Source organism: Phocoena phocoena, chromosome 3, assembly GCF_963924675.1.
Source record: "Phocoena phocoena chromosome 3, mPhoPho1.1, whole genome shotgun sequence".
Lineage (NCBI taxonomy): Eukaryota > Metazoa > Chordata > Mammalia > Artiodactyla > Phocoenidae > Phocoena > Phocoena phocoena.
Window position 1 is genome coordinate 123,619,229 of NC_089221.1, and position 15,246 is coordinate 123,634,474.

Here is a 15,246-nt window from a genome sequence, read left to right on the forward strand (position 1 = left end):
CACACGGCCCTTTACCCCTAAATACTTGAGTATTTATTTTCTAAGGATAGAGATCTTCTCTTACTTAACTACAGCACAGGTATCAATGTAAATTTGCATTGATAAAATACTTTAATCTGTTGTCCGTATTCCAGTGTTGTCTATTAATTTGCCTTGATAAAATACTTTAATCTGTTGTCTGTATTCCAGTGTTGTCTATTAATCCATTATGTCCTTTATAGCATTTCTTCTCTCTAGTTTAGGATCCTGTCTAGAGTTGGTATTGTGTTGTCATGTCTCTTTGGCCTCTTTAATGTAGAACATTTCCACAGCCTTCCTTTGTCTTTTTTGTATAACATCAACTTTCTGAAGAGTATACTCCCTGCTGCCCCCTTTCTAATAGAACATTCTTCATTTTGTGTTTGTCGAATAGCTCCTTCTTAGACTGAGGTTATGCATTCTTGCCTGGAATAGGTGATGTTGTGTCCCTCTCAGTCACATTAGGTCAGTTTCTCTATTGCATAGGTGTTTTGTTCATCCTTCTTTGCAACTGTAAGAAACATGTGGGAAGATACTTTAAGACTATCCAAATAACCTCCCTCATCTAAATTTCCTCCTAGATTTGGTGTCCATTGATCATTCTTACTGATGCACTCTATTGCAGTGGTGCAATATGACTTTCCAACTCTACTTGCTCTTAAGGGCTTTAAAAATTTGATGTAATTAGAGATTAGTAGCTACATTTTTGTTAAGTTGAGAAAGAAAAATTTATTCATGGCTTTCCCACACAGGATGGCTCAACAGCAGGCCTTGAGGTTCCGAGGCCCAGCTCCCCCACCAAATGCAGTGATGCGAGGCCCACCACCTCTCATGCGACCTCCTCCACCTTTTGGTATGATGCGAGGCCCTCCTCCACCACCTCGGCCCCCATTTGGACGTCCTCCTTTTGATCCTAATATGCCACCAATGCCTCCCCCAGGAGGGATTCCTCCACCTATGGGCCCTCCACACCTCCAGGTAAAGAATATAGAGGTAGCTGTTTCTTTGTTGGCATTAGTGTCAATATTATATATGAGTTTTGCCTTTAAAACCTGTGTTCTTGGTCTTATAGGAAAATGGGAACTAAAGAGAACATCCTTATATTAATGTGTTGCTCTAAAAGCACTGGTAACAATAATTAGTATGGAAATTCAGACTGAAAATGTATATGGTGATAGAAAAATGTGTTAAGTTAGGATTGAATAGGGTAGTTCTAACCTGCCTTCGTCTCTGAAAATTGTCTTTAGTAATCCATCTTCTTTATGGGAGATGAAGTTTGAAATCTTACGTATAGAGTAGAGGAAATTTGTTTTCAGTGATACATATTGCAGGTAAACTTAAATATATATGTATGTATATTCCTGAGCAGTTCTCCCCAGAAATGATGCCTAGTATAGAATGTAGAAAGTGACAACAAACACATTTTGTAAGCACAATATTTGGATTTTTTCCCTTCCCCAGAAAAAAAATACAGTTATCTTACAATTTTAGAAATAGAATTGTTGTGGGATTTCTTCAAATAAAAACTTTCGTGGTGTTTTAACCTGAGGCATGTATCCCTCTTTAGTGTAAATAGACCCAGTTATTGTCTGAAATGAGGTTATGAAGGTATCAACTCTCAAAAATATCTACTTTTGAGATTATATTCTTTTTGACTGAGTATGTTTCTATGTTTTCTTAGTTTATTCAGCCTGTACCATTCTGAAACGAAATAAATACAGTAGTATCATCTCCCTTCTGTTAGCTTGGATAACCAAGAATGAACTTACTAAAAATAGAAAGAGATAATGAGCTACTGTTTAAATGATGTTAACTCTGTTTCAATAGGGTTATATTTATGGAAGAAACACCAGGTTTTAATACTTTGCTTAGTAATTTTGTTGCCTTCCTAGTAATGAGCAGCCCCCCCTTCCCCCACCCCCTTAAACAAATTGTTAAATGGTTTTATGTTTTCTTCAGGATTAGAATAGGAAGTAACTTTGACCTACTGACTGGTATAACTTGTTACATGTGAATTTATTCTACTTTGTGCCTTTAATAGTTAAAGTCTTTGCAGAATATTATAAAATATAATGGATTAATGTAATCCTCTAATGAAAGTATATCAGATGCTATAATGGGATACTTTCTAATGTTGTGATGCTTTTCTTGGTCTTGATGGATGATTGTGTGGTTTTACAGTAAATCCAAGTGATTTCCAGCTCCTGGTGCATGAGATATATTTGGGGTAGATATTTTATAGAACATGGGCCTGTGTGCTGATGCTTGAAAGACAGCGAGCTGAATCCAGAAAGACTGGAGTATGGAAAAGAAAACATTTTTAGGAAAATGAAATACAGTTGCACATTATTAGCATAATGTCAATTCCATTATCCAGATTAAGATGCTTTGGATAATTGAATTCTAATGTTACTTGTAGATTATAGAGGAAATCTTTTAATCCCTGTTCAAAATCTGTTTTCAAAATGGCAGACCTCTTTTCTGCTTTGGTGAGTAAGATATAGCAGTTACAGTTAAATTGTTTGGTTCAGGATCTTGGCTTGGGTCAGCAGTCGTTGAAGGAATTATCAGAGATAGTGTTGAATCAGTAATGAATGGTTCCAGGAGTTGTTTTTTTTTAACTATACTATATACCATTTAAATTCTCATTTTCCTGAAAAGTAAAAGGGATAATTTTTTTAATTGTATCTTTTAAACTTACTGATGTTAACATCTTTGGTGAGCTACATTATTATTATTTGAAAAATAGGAAATGATGAATATTTTCCTAGCTAATTTTTTTTTTTTCTTGTAGGAAAAGAGAACAAAGGGTTAGGTATATCTGGTTTTTCCTTTTTAGTTATTGCTATGTTATTTGTAAATAAGAATCAGTTTTTTTCTTTTGAAAGTAATCTAGTGCCCAGTGTATGAAATAGGCAGTTAGGGTATAAAGAACAAAGCAAAACTCACCCATAATGCTATAACCCAGAGATGACTATTGTTAGTACTTTTTTTTTTTTTTTTTTGCGGTACGTGGGCCTCTCACTGCTATGGCCTCTCACGTTGCGGAGCACAGGCTCCGGACACGCACGCTCAGCGGCCATGGCTCATGGGCCCAGCTGCTCCACGGCATGTGGGATCTTCCCGGACCGGGGCGCGAACCCGTGTCCTCTGCATCAGCAGGCGGACTCTCACCACTGCGCCACCAGGGAAGCCCTATTAGTATTTTGATGTACTTCTTTCTAGTCTATTTAGTAATCATTTTTATTACAGAGAAACTTCTCTTACATAACCTAGATAAATGTATCTGAATTGACTATAAAACTAGTTTTTCTTACAGTGCTTTACTTTTGGGTAGAATTTAGTAATAATTTGAAGGAAAAAAGATAAACACAAGTGACATTACTTCTTGTGAATTAACAGAGACCACCTTTCATGCCTCCACCCATGGGAACCATGCCTCCTCCACCGGGTATGATGTTTCCACCAGGAATGCCTCCTGTGACTGCTCCTGGTACTCCAGCGCTGCCTCCTACTGAGGAGATATGGGTTGAAAATAAAACTCCAGATGGGAAGGTAAATTATAAAATGTATTTAGGTTGTTAGCTTCTTAGTAACAGAAGAGTAAAACAGGAGTTCTGGCAGATTGGGATCAGTGACTGTATCTTTGCCAATTAGGAATGAGCCTTGGGTAAGCCAGGGTGGGGCAGGACTCCTGGAAAGCCTCACTGGATTGGACTTATGCACAGACATAAAGTGGCCTGGAGCACTTACATAGGTTTGCCTATATGATTCTGGAAGCCTGTATTTTAGATATGTGCCTTGGGTCCCCAAAACAGCCCTCAGGTTTAGTGTTTGCTAGGAGAACTCACAAGACTCAGCATGTAGTTGTATTTGCAGCTAAGACTAATTACAGAGAAAAGATACAAAGCAAAACCAGCAAAGAGAAGGAGGTTGCATGGGCTGCAGTCTGGAGCAACCAAGCACAAGCTTTCCGGAGTCCTTTCAGTGGAATCGTATAGAATATGTTTAATTCCTGCGACTTGGCATTGTGAACACACAGGTGAAGTGTTGTCTGCTGGGAAAGCTCTCCTGAGCTGAGGAGTCGAGGGTTTTCATTGGGGACTGGTCCTATATCTGGCAACATCTGCCCAGCACATACCACATTCCAGACTCCCAGAAGGAAGGCATGTATTCAGCATAAACTGCATTGTTTGCATAAACAGTTTAAACATAATGAGCCATTCTTATCAGTTAGGGAATGATGGGAACCCTCCTGAAATCTAAGTTTCCAGATGCCAGCCAAGGACCAACATTGTGGGCAGGGCTTTCTAAGGATAGCAGTCTCAGGCCCGCTGTGTTAACTTTGTGCACAAAATATAACCTTGGTTCTCCTTTTTTGGTGTGTGTTAAAAATATAGTGTGCTCATTATAGAAAACGGGGGTGGGGGGGGAAGGAAAAAAGGAGTGAAGAAGTACCTTTAGTCTCATACAAACAGCCAATTTTGGTGTACTTTCTGTTTTGTAAGGTTTTTTTTAATACTGTTTAAGACAAAATATAGTTGTATTATTGTTTATAAATGATAGTTGACAGATTCGTTGATACTGATGATTTTGCTTTCTCTGCAGGTTTATTATTACAATGCTCGGACACGTGAATCTGCATGGACCAAGCCAGATGGAGTTAAGGTCATTCAGCAGTCAGAACTGACACCTATGCTTGCAGCCCAGGCCCAGGTTCAGGCCCAGGCCCAGGCCCAGGCGCAGGCCCAGGCCCAGGCCCAGGCCCAGGCCCAGGCCCAGGCCCAGGCACAAGCTCAAGCTCAAGCTCAAGCTCAAGCGCAGGCCCAGGCACAAGCACAGGCGCAGGCGCAGGCACAGGCTCAGGCTCAGGCTCAGGCCCAGGCCCAGGCCCAGGCCCAGGCGCAGGCCCAGGTGCAGGCGCAAGTGCAAGCACAAGCAGTGGGAGCTTCCACCCCTACGACCAGTAGCCCAGCACCTGCGGTATCCACTTCAACGTCATCATCAACCCCATCCTCTACCACTTCTACCACAACAACTGCCTCTTCAGTTTCGCAGACAGTATCAAGTGAGTACTAGTCAGCATGTGTTTTCTTTTAGGGGCTAGAGAAATGGACAAGTGGGAATGCATTCCAAAATGATCCTAGTGTTTTAGGTATTATCCTTGATGTTATTTAAAATATGTTTTTGACATTAAGAATTTTGGCTAAAAAGAACAGAAATTTACATTAGTAGAAGAAATTATTTGCCCAGTTGAAATTCATGAAGCTAAACTGGGGAAGTGTAGAGTTAGCTATTCAACTTGGCCAACAGTAATGCTGGGTGATGTGGGGTTTGCAGAATAAGTGTAAGTCTTGGCCCCTGCCCCTATCTTGCAGAGTTTCCAGTTTTTCTAATTGAGGAGGCAAGAATAATGCATGTGAAACAATTAGAGAATAGCGTGCAAAGTTATGCAGCGAAAATAGAAGATATAAGAATTCAAGAAAACGGAGAGACAAGTGAGTGGACTACATGGGTATTGAGGTTTATCATAAAGGATGTGTGATAGGATTTGAATAGGTTCAAAGTTTCGGAGAGGTGTTTCAGGTAGTGGGAAATGTAGGTCAGGAAATAAGGATAAATATAGTTTATGAATTGTTAGGTGGGAGGATTTATATTGGTTAATATATTGAATAAGAGACCAGGTTATGAAGAGTTTTAAGAACAAGGCAAATGGGTGAGGCAGGCAGGCACTAGGCGGTCTATATGAATGCAGTATTCTGGAAGATTTTTATGGCACTCGTTCTTTGGGTAGTGTTGAAATCAAGGAAACTTAGGAACTTTTCAGTAACCTTGTTTAGAGGTAGATGGGTCCCAGAATGGGATGCAGGCAGATGAAATGTGGAATTGTGTTAGAAGCAGTTTGAAAGGTAAGAGAATTTTCAGGTATGAAGACACAGAGGCCCAAAGGTTACATCTTTTTTATAAAGATGAGAGACAATTAATAGATTTCAGGGATGAGGAGAGAAGAATATTAATTTGCTTGAAAGATTGTCATTAATATTTATGCTACTAGTTCTGGATTTTATTTTGTTCTTTTTTTTTTGATATAAGTATGCTGCTACTTTTTCTACAGGCTGAGATTGAGCCCCCAAATATTTACATAATTTTATTTATTTGATTATTATGATACTGGCATGAAGATACATAATTATCCCTACAAGGCGATTATAATTTAGATTATTTTGCTACCTGGATAATGGGAGAGAATTAAAAAAAAAAAACTGTCTCTCTTCCCTCCCCCAATAGCTTCAGGGACTAGGGAATTATTAGTGTATATTACCTTGTAAGAAATATGTACATGAGAGAAATTTAGTCATCCTACTGAATTTAAATTCAAATTTGATTTTATTTTACTGATGTGCGTAGTAACCGAAGAAGTAAGGTACATGTGATATGGAGACAGGTCTTTTAAAGGCCCTATCTGATATATTTTTTTTTTTTTCCTATCTGATATTTTTTAGAGGGCTTGGGAGAAAATGTACTTAATAGGAAGATGTAAATAATGCTTTACAGGTCTCTTGTAGCCAAGTTGAATTCTGAAAATACAGATTAACAGTGATACTAGCTAGTTGGTTGAAGGTCTTTGCCTTTTTATAGGTAAATGCTTCTAAAACCTGCGGGGCAAGGCAGAAAATAGTCAGTTTTTATGGGGTACTTGTGGTGGTGATGGGAAAAGGAGATTAATTAAAAGCAGTGTGGTTCTATGTGGAGGCTCTGTGTTGCTTCTGTTTTATTCCCTGCCTCTTCGGAAGGAAAAATAGAAGTACTTTGTTTTAAGGGAGGTGGGTAGCCAAAAACTTTTAACTGTTCTCTTTGTATTTCATTTCCATATCGGAGTGGTCTGTCAGTAGGCCCATAGGTATCTTGTCCATTACCAACCATTCTATTCAGAATTCCTGTTTTTCATTTTTTGTACTACCCTTCAGTGATAGGGAGGCATTTATTCTAAGAACAGAATAGCAAAATCTTGTTCTTTTTACTGCCTTTAAACATCAATTTTGATGTCTTTCTGAGTATTCCTGATAGCTGTTTTTATTTCGCTTGATTGGGTGTCAAGAAGTGTTATCAGTCTTAATATTTCTCCATCTCTTAGAGATAGTCACTTGTCTTTTTTAGTTAAGATCTGAGGCTGGATTAGTAGTATATTTTGAGGTCTAGTGTTACACTAGTCATTTTAGCAAATGGAGTTAGTAGGAATTTACCTAAAGTCCTAGCTACCATTCTCCCAGCTTCCCAGTTAATTCTTTTGTTGCCTTTGTCCCTTTTCTCTCATGACGCATGGCAACTAATCAAATTCAGAAAATCCTGTGTCAGCAAGAGGAATAGGTTGAGTGAATACTTTTTGCCTTCTCCATTTCGTGTTCCTTTCCCCCTGAAATTTGATGCCTTTGTAACTCATTTTATTTTCCTGACTCAGTACTTTGTATTGTGAGTTTAGCAAATATTACTAAATACTAGTACCATGATTTTTTAAAACATGTAATTCTGTGAACTGCAGTTTAAACCTGTGGGTAAATTGAACTAAAAATTAAGGAATTTATATTTTAACCTCAGTTGAGCATAAACTCATTTTATCCTATGCAAGTTTGTGAAAAATGCTGATGAAATCCTCCTCCTCAGGGAAGTTGGGAAGAATAACTTGATATATATTCAGCCATTGCAGTAGATTACAAATGCTAAATGGTATATGTATGGGACTGGGCAAATGTTGCATGTAATTTGTATTTTTCATACTGTTATAAAATTATATTAATATGATACTGTACCCTAAGGCTAGGTCTATGCTAGACCACCAATTCATTCCTGGGCCCCTGAAGATACTTGTTTGGCCCTGCTGTCTATTTAGCCAAGGTGAGTCCCTCATTAACAAGTATGAAATTGCTCACATCTTCCCAGCCTAAGTGAGTTTTTCATTGTTAGGAGCTGAAGGAAAGACAGTGAGAAATTTTTTCAGTTGGATTATTGGGTGGTTTGCATTAAACAGTGTGCTTTCCCTTAGAATAAAATTGGCATAAAGATTAGGAAAGCACTGTTTTATTTAATTTGATAAATTTCATTTTTATTCCAGTATAGGTAAAGTTTGACATTTTTCTTTATATCAAGATAAAGATGAATTATTAGTTACCAATGAATTATGAAAATGAATTTTGTTTTGGAACTAGATGGGTTGTGAATAAATAACAAAAAATGTTTTGTAATATTTGAGAACTGAAACTTAAAAAAAAGGAAATGAATTTTATATATTTTGGGGGTCACAAAGTGTGATTACTAGGGATAAAATGTTTTATTTTTGATATTTAAAAATAACGTATTAGCAGAACCAAATTATCCTGAATTTCACATTTTGCTGGTCTCTCACACTGGAAACCTGAGTTATTATTTTTTTTTCTTTTTTTACCTTTTTATTTTGAAATAATTATAGAGAAACCCAAGTTGTTTTGGACTCCATTTGTTCATATCCAGTCAGTCATTAGTTATTGCATACCTTTTTCTCTCTGTTCTTCCTTGCTTGGACAACTCCAGATACGTTGAAATTGATTTTCCCACCTCTGTTCTTCCTTTTCTTCCTATGCATCTGCCAGGTTAATTCATCAAATGAACAGTGATTGTTACTCTTCCATACAGAAGCCTTCATTCTACCTCCCCCACATCCCTTTTACATTCATGAAGTCACATAAATAACATGTGAATGCATTCTTATAAAAAAAATCAAACTCGTTAACGAAGCATGTGTAGTAAAAAGTAAAAGGTGTACACATACGTTTTGGTGTTCATTCTTTTAGATCATTTCTCTACGTTTACATAAGTTCTTCCCTTTCCCTACCCAGTCAAGTGCGGACTCCTTAGTCGTCTGTTCAAGGCCTCCCACTTTGTGCCTCTGGCCTGCCTTTCCAGCTGTAACTCACTGGTTCTGTTGGTATGCCTAGTGTTTTACTAGTTGACTGCTTGTCTTCTGTTTTCTAAACAATACCTTGTTGTCCCCTACTCTTTGCTTTTACTCACTTTTCTCACCACTTGCTTATTTACTCCTTTCACTTTGTCATTTTCCTTGTTGAAATCCTAATCTTTCAAGGCCTATCACCACACTATAAAATTTTCTGTACTGTCTCAGAGTAAGAAATGGTCTTTGGGTCTTGAGTTACACTCCTATACATTTATCCCATTTCACTTTGTGTTTTAGTTATTGTTTGTTTCATTTAACTATTTTCAAGCTTCTTGGAAGACAGAGACCTTGTTATAAATTCCTTGCAGTGCATGGAATGGGCCCTAAATACTTACATGCTGAATGAGTGAATGATGAATGAATATAGTACAATGGTTTATGAAGGAGTGATACATATTTCTGTTTTATCTTTTATCAGCACCCACAACACAAGATCAGACCCCAAGTTCTGCTGTTTCAGTTGCCACGCCTACAGTTAGTGTTTCAACTCCTGCTCCTACAGCCACACCTGTGCAAACTGTTCCTCAGCCACACCCCCAGGCGTTACCTCCTGCCGTTCCTCATTCAGTACCTCAGCCAGCAGCAGCAATACCTGCTTTTCCACCAGTAATGGTACCTCCATTTCGTGTTCCCCTTCCTGGCATGCCAATTCCTCTTCCAGGTAAACCAATAGATAATAATAGTTTTTCCAGCTATGTTTTCATATTGTCAGTTAGTTTGTTCTCATGTGTCTGTTGCATTTGAAATTTGCCTTGAATCTCACTTGTTTGAAACATTTTTGAAAGATTCATGGCTAACTGCAGTATTTTTCTCTTCAGTTTTGGTAAATGTCCTTTTCTGTTGTTGTTGTTTACATGTCTTAAAATTAGAGCCACATTTAAAGCTACACTCATTTTGGATAATGGCCCCAATGAATTAAAAATGATCATCTTTTTGTGTAAATATGTTCTAAATGCAATATTTTAAGGGACTAAGTGTATGAAGTTAAGAAATCACAGGTCACAATAGGTAACACAAGTTAAGTGATTTCTATATCATGCATTGGTCTAAGCACTTTACATGGAACAATTCGTTTAGTTTTCACAACCGTCTTATGAGGTAGATACACACACAGGTTAAGTTACTTGCCCGTGGTCACATAGCTAATAAGTGATGGTGTTGGGGTTTGAGTCTGGGCACTCCAGATCCAAGAACCATGCTCGTAATAATTACGTTATACTGAGAAGAAAATGTGAGTCACTTAACTTAAAAAAAATCATCTAAAACAGAAAGCATAAGTTTCCCTTGTAACAATTGTGAAGTATAACAGGCACCATTTTAACGTTTAATTATGGTGAGTTCATGTGTTTTATTTTTTTAGGGGAAATCATTTCAACTAGAGAAGGAATTAAAAGATTGTGGAGTAGAATTTTTTCCCACAGGGATTGAACAGTGGTAGTGTTTGGCATCGTAATTTGAGTGTGTTTGCTGTTGTCAAACATATTTACTCCTTAATCCATGGTCCGTTCTCCTAGAATTATAGTTGAAAATGTTGACGCCTTAGAGAGGTCAAGCTCACAAGGCTAGTTTGTAGCAAAGATGAATAGAACCTAGGCCTCTTGTCTCCTAATTTCACACTCCTTTCACTATGGTTGCTGCTTTATTGTACTAGTTTTTGTGTAAGAATAGGGTTGTGATACAGCTATTTCTTAGATTTGCACACATTTTAATTATCACACTATTTCCTTGTAACTACTTCGAAAAGAACACTTTCGTATATTACACCTTAGCAAGAAAGAAACCAAAAATTTAAGAATTAGTGGGTTTTTTGGAAAACCTTTTTACATGTTGTCGATGTAGTGTTAGATAATTAAATGACCAGTATGTGATGTTTAAGAAACCGAAATCACTTAAAAGTAAGAAGAAAATAAAAAATGTTGTCTCTAATACTAGGGATTACCCTTTTTCAAAATTAAATTTAAGATTAAGCAGCTGATACTTTCCTCTTTGGATATACTCTTTGTAGAAAATTAAGTGATGAATGGATAAAAGCTTGATATTCGTCATAACCTCTTGCAATCTTGGTCTGCTTTAGGGTCAGGGACAGTGTTAAGACCAGATCCTGGATTCTGAGCGATCTTAAGGAGCTGAGATTGTTAATTCTGTAGAGAGAAGATTGAGAGGTAGCATAATAACATATATGAGGTATTGGAAAGGCTGTTGTCTAAAAGAACTTTGGTTTTGCTTTAGAGGTTCTTAATAGGACCAGTGGGTGAAAGAGTAGCAAAATTTATTTCTGTAGAAAGTGGAATTTTGTCACAGTAAAATCCCTTCAGTTATAGCTGTCTTTGGATGCCTTGGTCTTCTCTGGTCCTCATCCCACCGTTAAATTTTAGAACAGGTGGTAACCGTTTGTATTACCAGATGAGGTAGTACCTATGAAGTTTGGCAGTAAAAGGCATTTAATAAATGGGAGCCACTAATATTACTTTGTAGGTCAGTTGGAAGAGAACCTGAGTTAGATAATCTGTAAAATTTTATGCAAGATACCAGAGATTCTTTGGAGAGGGAACTAATGTTTTATAGAAAGTAATATTTGTTTTATATAGTAAGGCATCTTAGAATTCGTTCATTTTCTCATTTCCCCTTTTAATTCAGTCATCTAAGGTACTTTAGTAAAAAAAAAAGAAGAATGGAAAAGAAGACTTGTTTTTCTCCTCCCCAAATCTTTGGTTTTATGTATAATGCCATCTATCTCTGTTTTTCCTTTTTTATATCAATTCAACAGTAAGGTAAACCAGGAGGAATTTGGATGTAATTTATCTTGGAGCCTTATATTCTATTTGAAATAGCAATGTATGGTGCTAATGAGGATGATTAAAGAAGGGATAGTGAAGATGAAGAAAAGGAGTGGAAGAGTTAGGTAAAATATAGGAGTAAGAGGTGGAGTTGGGGATAGTGAATTGGATTAGGATTACAGGATTTCTACTTTGTAGTCTGTAAAATCTTATTTGGAATTTTAAGAAGCTTATGGTCAGTGACATCAGGATTATCCAGAATACTAAATGGAATTTTCTAATTTCCTGGTAGAATATAATTTGAGGGTAGAGTTGTAGGAAAATTGAACAAATGCTCCTTTTTCAAAGAAGGTTAAAAATTTAGATGTTTGGTTATTTTGTGAGTCTTCATGATATGCATATAGTTACCCTTAGAAAACCTTAAGTTGGTCTTTTTAACATGAGAAGAAACAAATATGTCCTTTTATTATGGCCTATAATGTTGATAGTCAAATACAAGAGTTCTGTGTTGGCCCAGCTGATATTTAGCAATGGCAGTTAGGCCTGAATATGAGTATATTTGACTTTCTTCTGTTTAAGTTGTATAGTTGAAATTACTGATTAGGAGATGGTTTTGGAGAACAGTCTTTGAGAGTTCAGAGTCTAAGAATTGAATTTCTAGTGCTGACTTAGTAGGCTCAGTGATCCTGCAGATAGCAGTATTTATACTAATTTAAAACTAATATATGCTGTAACTTCCTTAATCAAATGAATTTTTCCATTGCTTTCTTTAAACATTATGGAAAATAAAACTATACATAAACTTTATTCAGCATACTTTTTTGATCCAGTGCGTTTGTTTTAGTTTCATTGTTAATAGAAAGTTTAGCTTTAATATTTTTATTTAAAATAGTAATTAAGAAATTAAGGCACTTTTCAAAAATTGGCAGTATTTTGTGTGTGTGTGCGCATGAACATAGGTATGTTATTTACAAATGCAGGGGTTTAATTTAATTTTTCTCTGAATTAGGAAAATTTATTTTTATGTACTTTAGTGGGGAAAAGAATTTATTACTTTTAATTTTTATCGGTACCAAAATAGGTTTAGTGTTTTTTTTTAGCCAAAACAAATAGAAAATAAAATTTAACTTCCCAACCCTTTGCCTTCAGCCTTTTCCTTTAAAAGTTTTAAAAAACTCTTAATTTTGATTTTCCTCAATTAATCAGTCTTAGTTTTCCAGCTTTTCGTTTCATTCCCTTTTTATCACCATTGTAATGCATCATGATGAGTCTTCATTCTTCTAAGAACTGTACGTAATTTCCATTCTTTAATACAAGTGCTACTCCTTTAGCTGGCTTAAACGATTGAGGTTTCTAAAGTAATCAGCCCAGGTAGTCATTAATGATACTAAAGGGGCTGTCTTCTTCTTAATTTGTTAGCCTGCCCCCACAGTGTTCCAGGCCCGTGGCATTCCGTACAGCAGGCACTACACATGGATATTTTGTCATTAGTTGAATGCTACCCTCCTCTTCATCTTTGCCCTTTTATTTAAAGTATTATTTGCAGTGGTATATTGGGATCTGTCTTATACTTTATTTTCTTCCTTTTCCTCCCACCCCTCTTTGTCCTATCTTACTCTTTTTCTACTTCTGCATGGTTATGCTCCATGCCTCTGCTTTTGCATGTAGTTCCCACTTAGCAGCAGCACAGAGAAAGTGTCTTGTTAGTGTCATGCTGCGTCTGCCTTTCACTGGTGTCTTAAGCAGCATGGGTTTGATGTCCTGTGGGAAAATGTCCCACATGAAAGCATGAAAACTTGTTATGCATACATAATGAAGGGGCTTTCCTTTGTTGAATTTAAACTCTTGAGACTCCTTCAAATATTAACTGGTTTGATAAAAAGGTAATTGATGCTATAATTTAGAATTAGTTATCATTGGATTTGGCACCACTTCCCACAAAATGTCAAACAAAAAGAAATTCTACTCCATCCTTGGTCTTTTTCATTGGAAATAACATTCTAAATTGTAGTGGTAAATTATTTCCCTGAATCCCAGTGGTAGCCGACATACAATGGCAGCTTTCCAACGTATGCTTGCTTATCCATTTTACAGGTGTAGCAATGATGCAAATAGTCAGCTGCCCGTATGTAAAGACAGTCGCTACCACCAAGACCGGTAATTTTTAAAACCATCTTAGTTTGTTTTGTCTGTAAGTTGGCATGGTAGTGAATGTTGTTGTTTATCCTTTTATTTATTTATTTTGCCCAAGTGAGTGGATTTTTTTATATTTTTCTTTTTAATGAGCAGTATAAATGCAGTTGTCATATTTGGCCAACACTTAATTTTCCCAATTGCCTGTAGTATTAGCTTCGTTGGTTCACAAAAGCAAATAAGGTCAAATCACTTTATATCTTAATTTTTGTAATAAGTGTAAACAACTTCATTCTCATATTCATAACATTTAATTTTATTTTTTGACGTGTGTTTTTAAGTTAAATATAAAAAAATCATTTCCATGTGTAAAGTGATGTGATTATGCTTGCATGCTAGTGAGTATATGTGTGTGAATATTTGTGTGTGTAGTATAAATTTGCATTTTAAAGTTACTGAAGTTATCTACCTGAAACTTAAATTCTGGTATAGGATTTGAGTTTCTTTTTTTTTTCAATTTTGATTCACGTTTTTGATTATTCATAATACCAGCTTGTTTAGTTGTCTGGTGAAAAATATAGATCTTGGCTTATCTTTTAAAAGAAAAAAAAAAAAGAAACATTGCTCTCTTTCCGGAAAAGAATAAACTGAAAGAGTTTACAGGGATATTTCACTTAATCACTTAGTATATTAAGGTTGATTTGATAGTAAACTCAGTCATTTACTTTATTTTTACTTATTTATTTTTTCAGTCATTTACCTTAAAATAGAATTTTATTCATATCCTTTTTAGGTACCTTAGAACAAGAAAACAATTTTGCCTCAGGAAACATGCTTAGTAAATGTGCTTGTTGCATTGATTTCATTAGAATTTGAGGAAATTCTTTTTTTTTTTTTTTTTTTCAAATAAATTTTATTTATTTATTTTTGGCTGCGCTGGGTCTTTGTTGCTGTGCACAGGCTTTCTCTAGTTGCACGAGCGGGGGCCCCTCTTTCGCTGCAGTGCACGGGCTTCTCACCGTGGTGGGCCCTTCGTTGTGGGGCACAGGCTCCAGGCACACGGGCCTCAGCAGTTGTGGCATACGGGCTCAGTAGTTGCGGCGCATGGGCCCAGCTGCTCCTCAGCATGTGGGGTCCTCCCAGACCAGGGATCGAACCCGTGTCCCCTGCATTGGCAGGCGGATTCCTAACCACTGCGCCACCAGGGAAGCCCAGGAAATTCTTTATAAAAATATATTTCTATTAATAAGTAGAGAATGTACAATTATTTTTATAATTTATTATGTTATATTTTATTAAGATTTCACTTATAGGTGTGACCCAAATTTCTGA

At 36.5% G+C, this 15,246-nt stretch overlaps 1 protein-coding gene across 14 annotated transcripts in view; it reads left to right on the forward strand.

Moving 5' to 3' along the window:
- TCERG1 (transcription elongation regulator 1) overlaps positions 1-15,246 on the forward strand; it is a 60,458-nt gene that overhangs the window by 5,151 nt on the left and 40,061 nt on the right. For 4 of the 14 annotated variants that reach the window (XM_065875469.1, XM_065875457.1, XM_065875465.1 and 1 more), the window contains exons 2-5: positions 771-996; positions 3,421-3,573; positions 4,627-5,086; positions 9,423-9,665. In XM_065875469.1, coding sequence (XP_065731541.1) covers positions 771-996; positions 3,421-3,573; positions 4,627-5,086; positions 9,423-9,665 — 1,082 coding nt within the window. Of the gene's footprint in view, positions 1-770; positions 997-3,420; positions 3,574-4,626; positions 5,087-9,422; positions 9,666-13,875; positions 13,939-15,246 lie in introns of all 14 variants that reach the window. The other 10 variants (XM_065875460.1, XM_065875461.1, XM_065875468.1 and 7 more) reach the window with 7 other exon arrangements.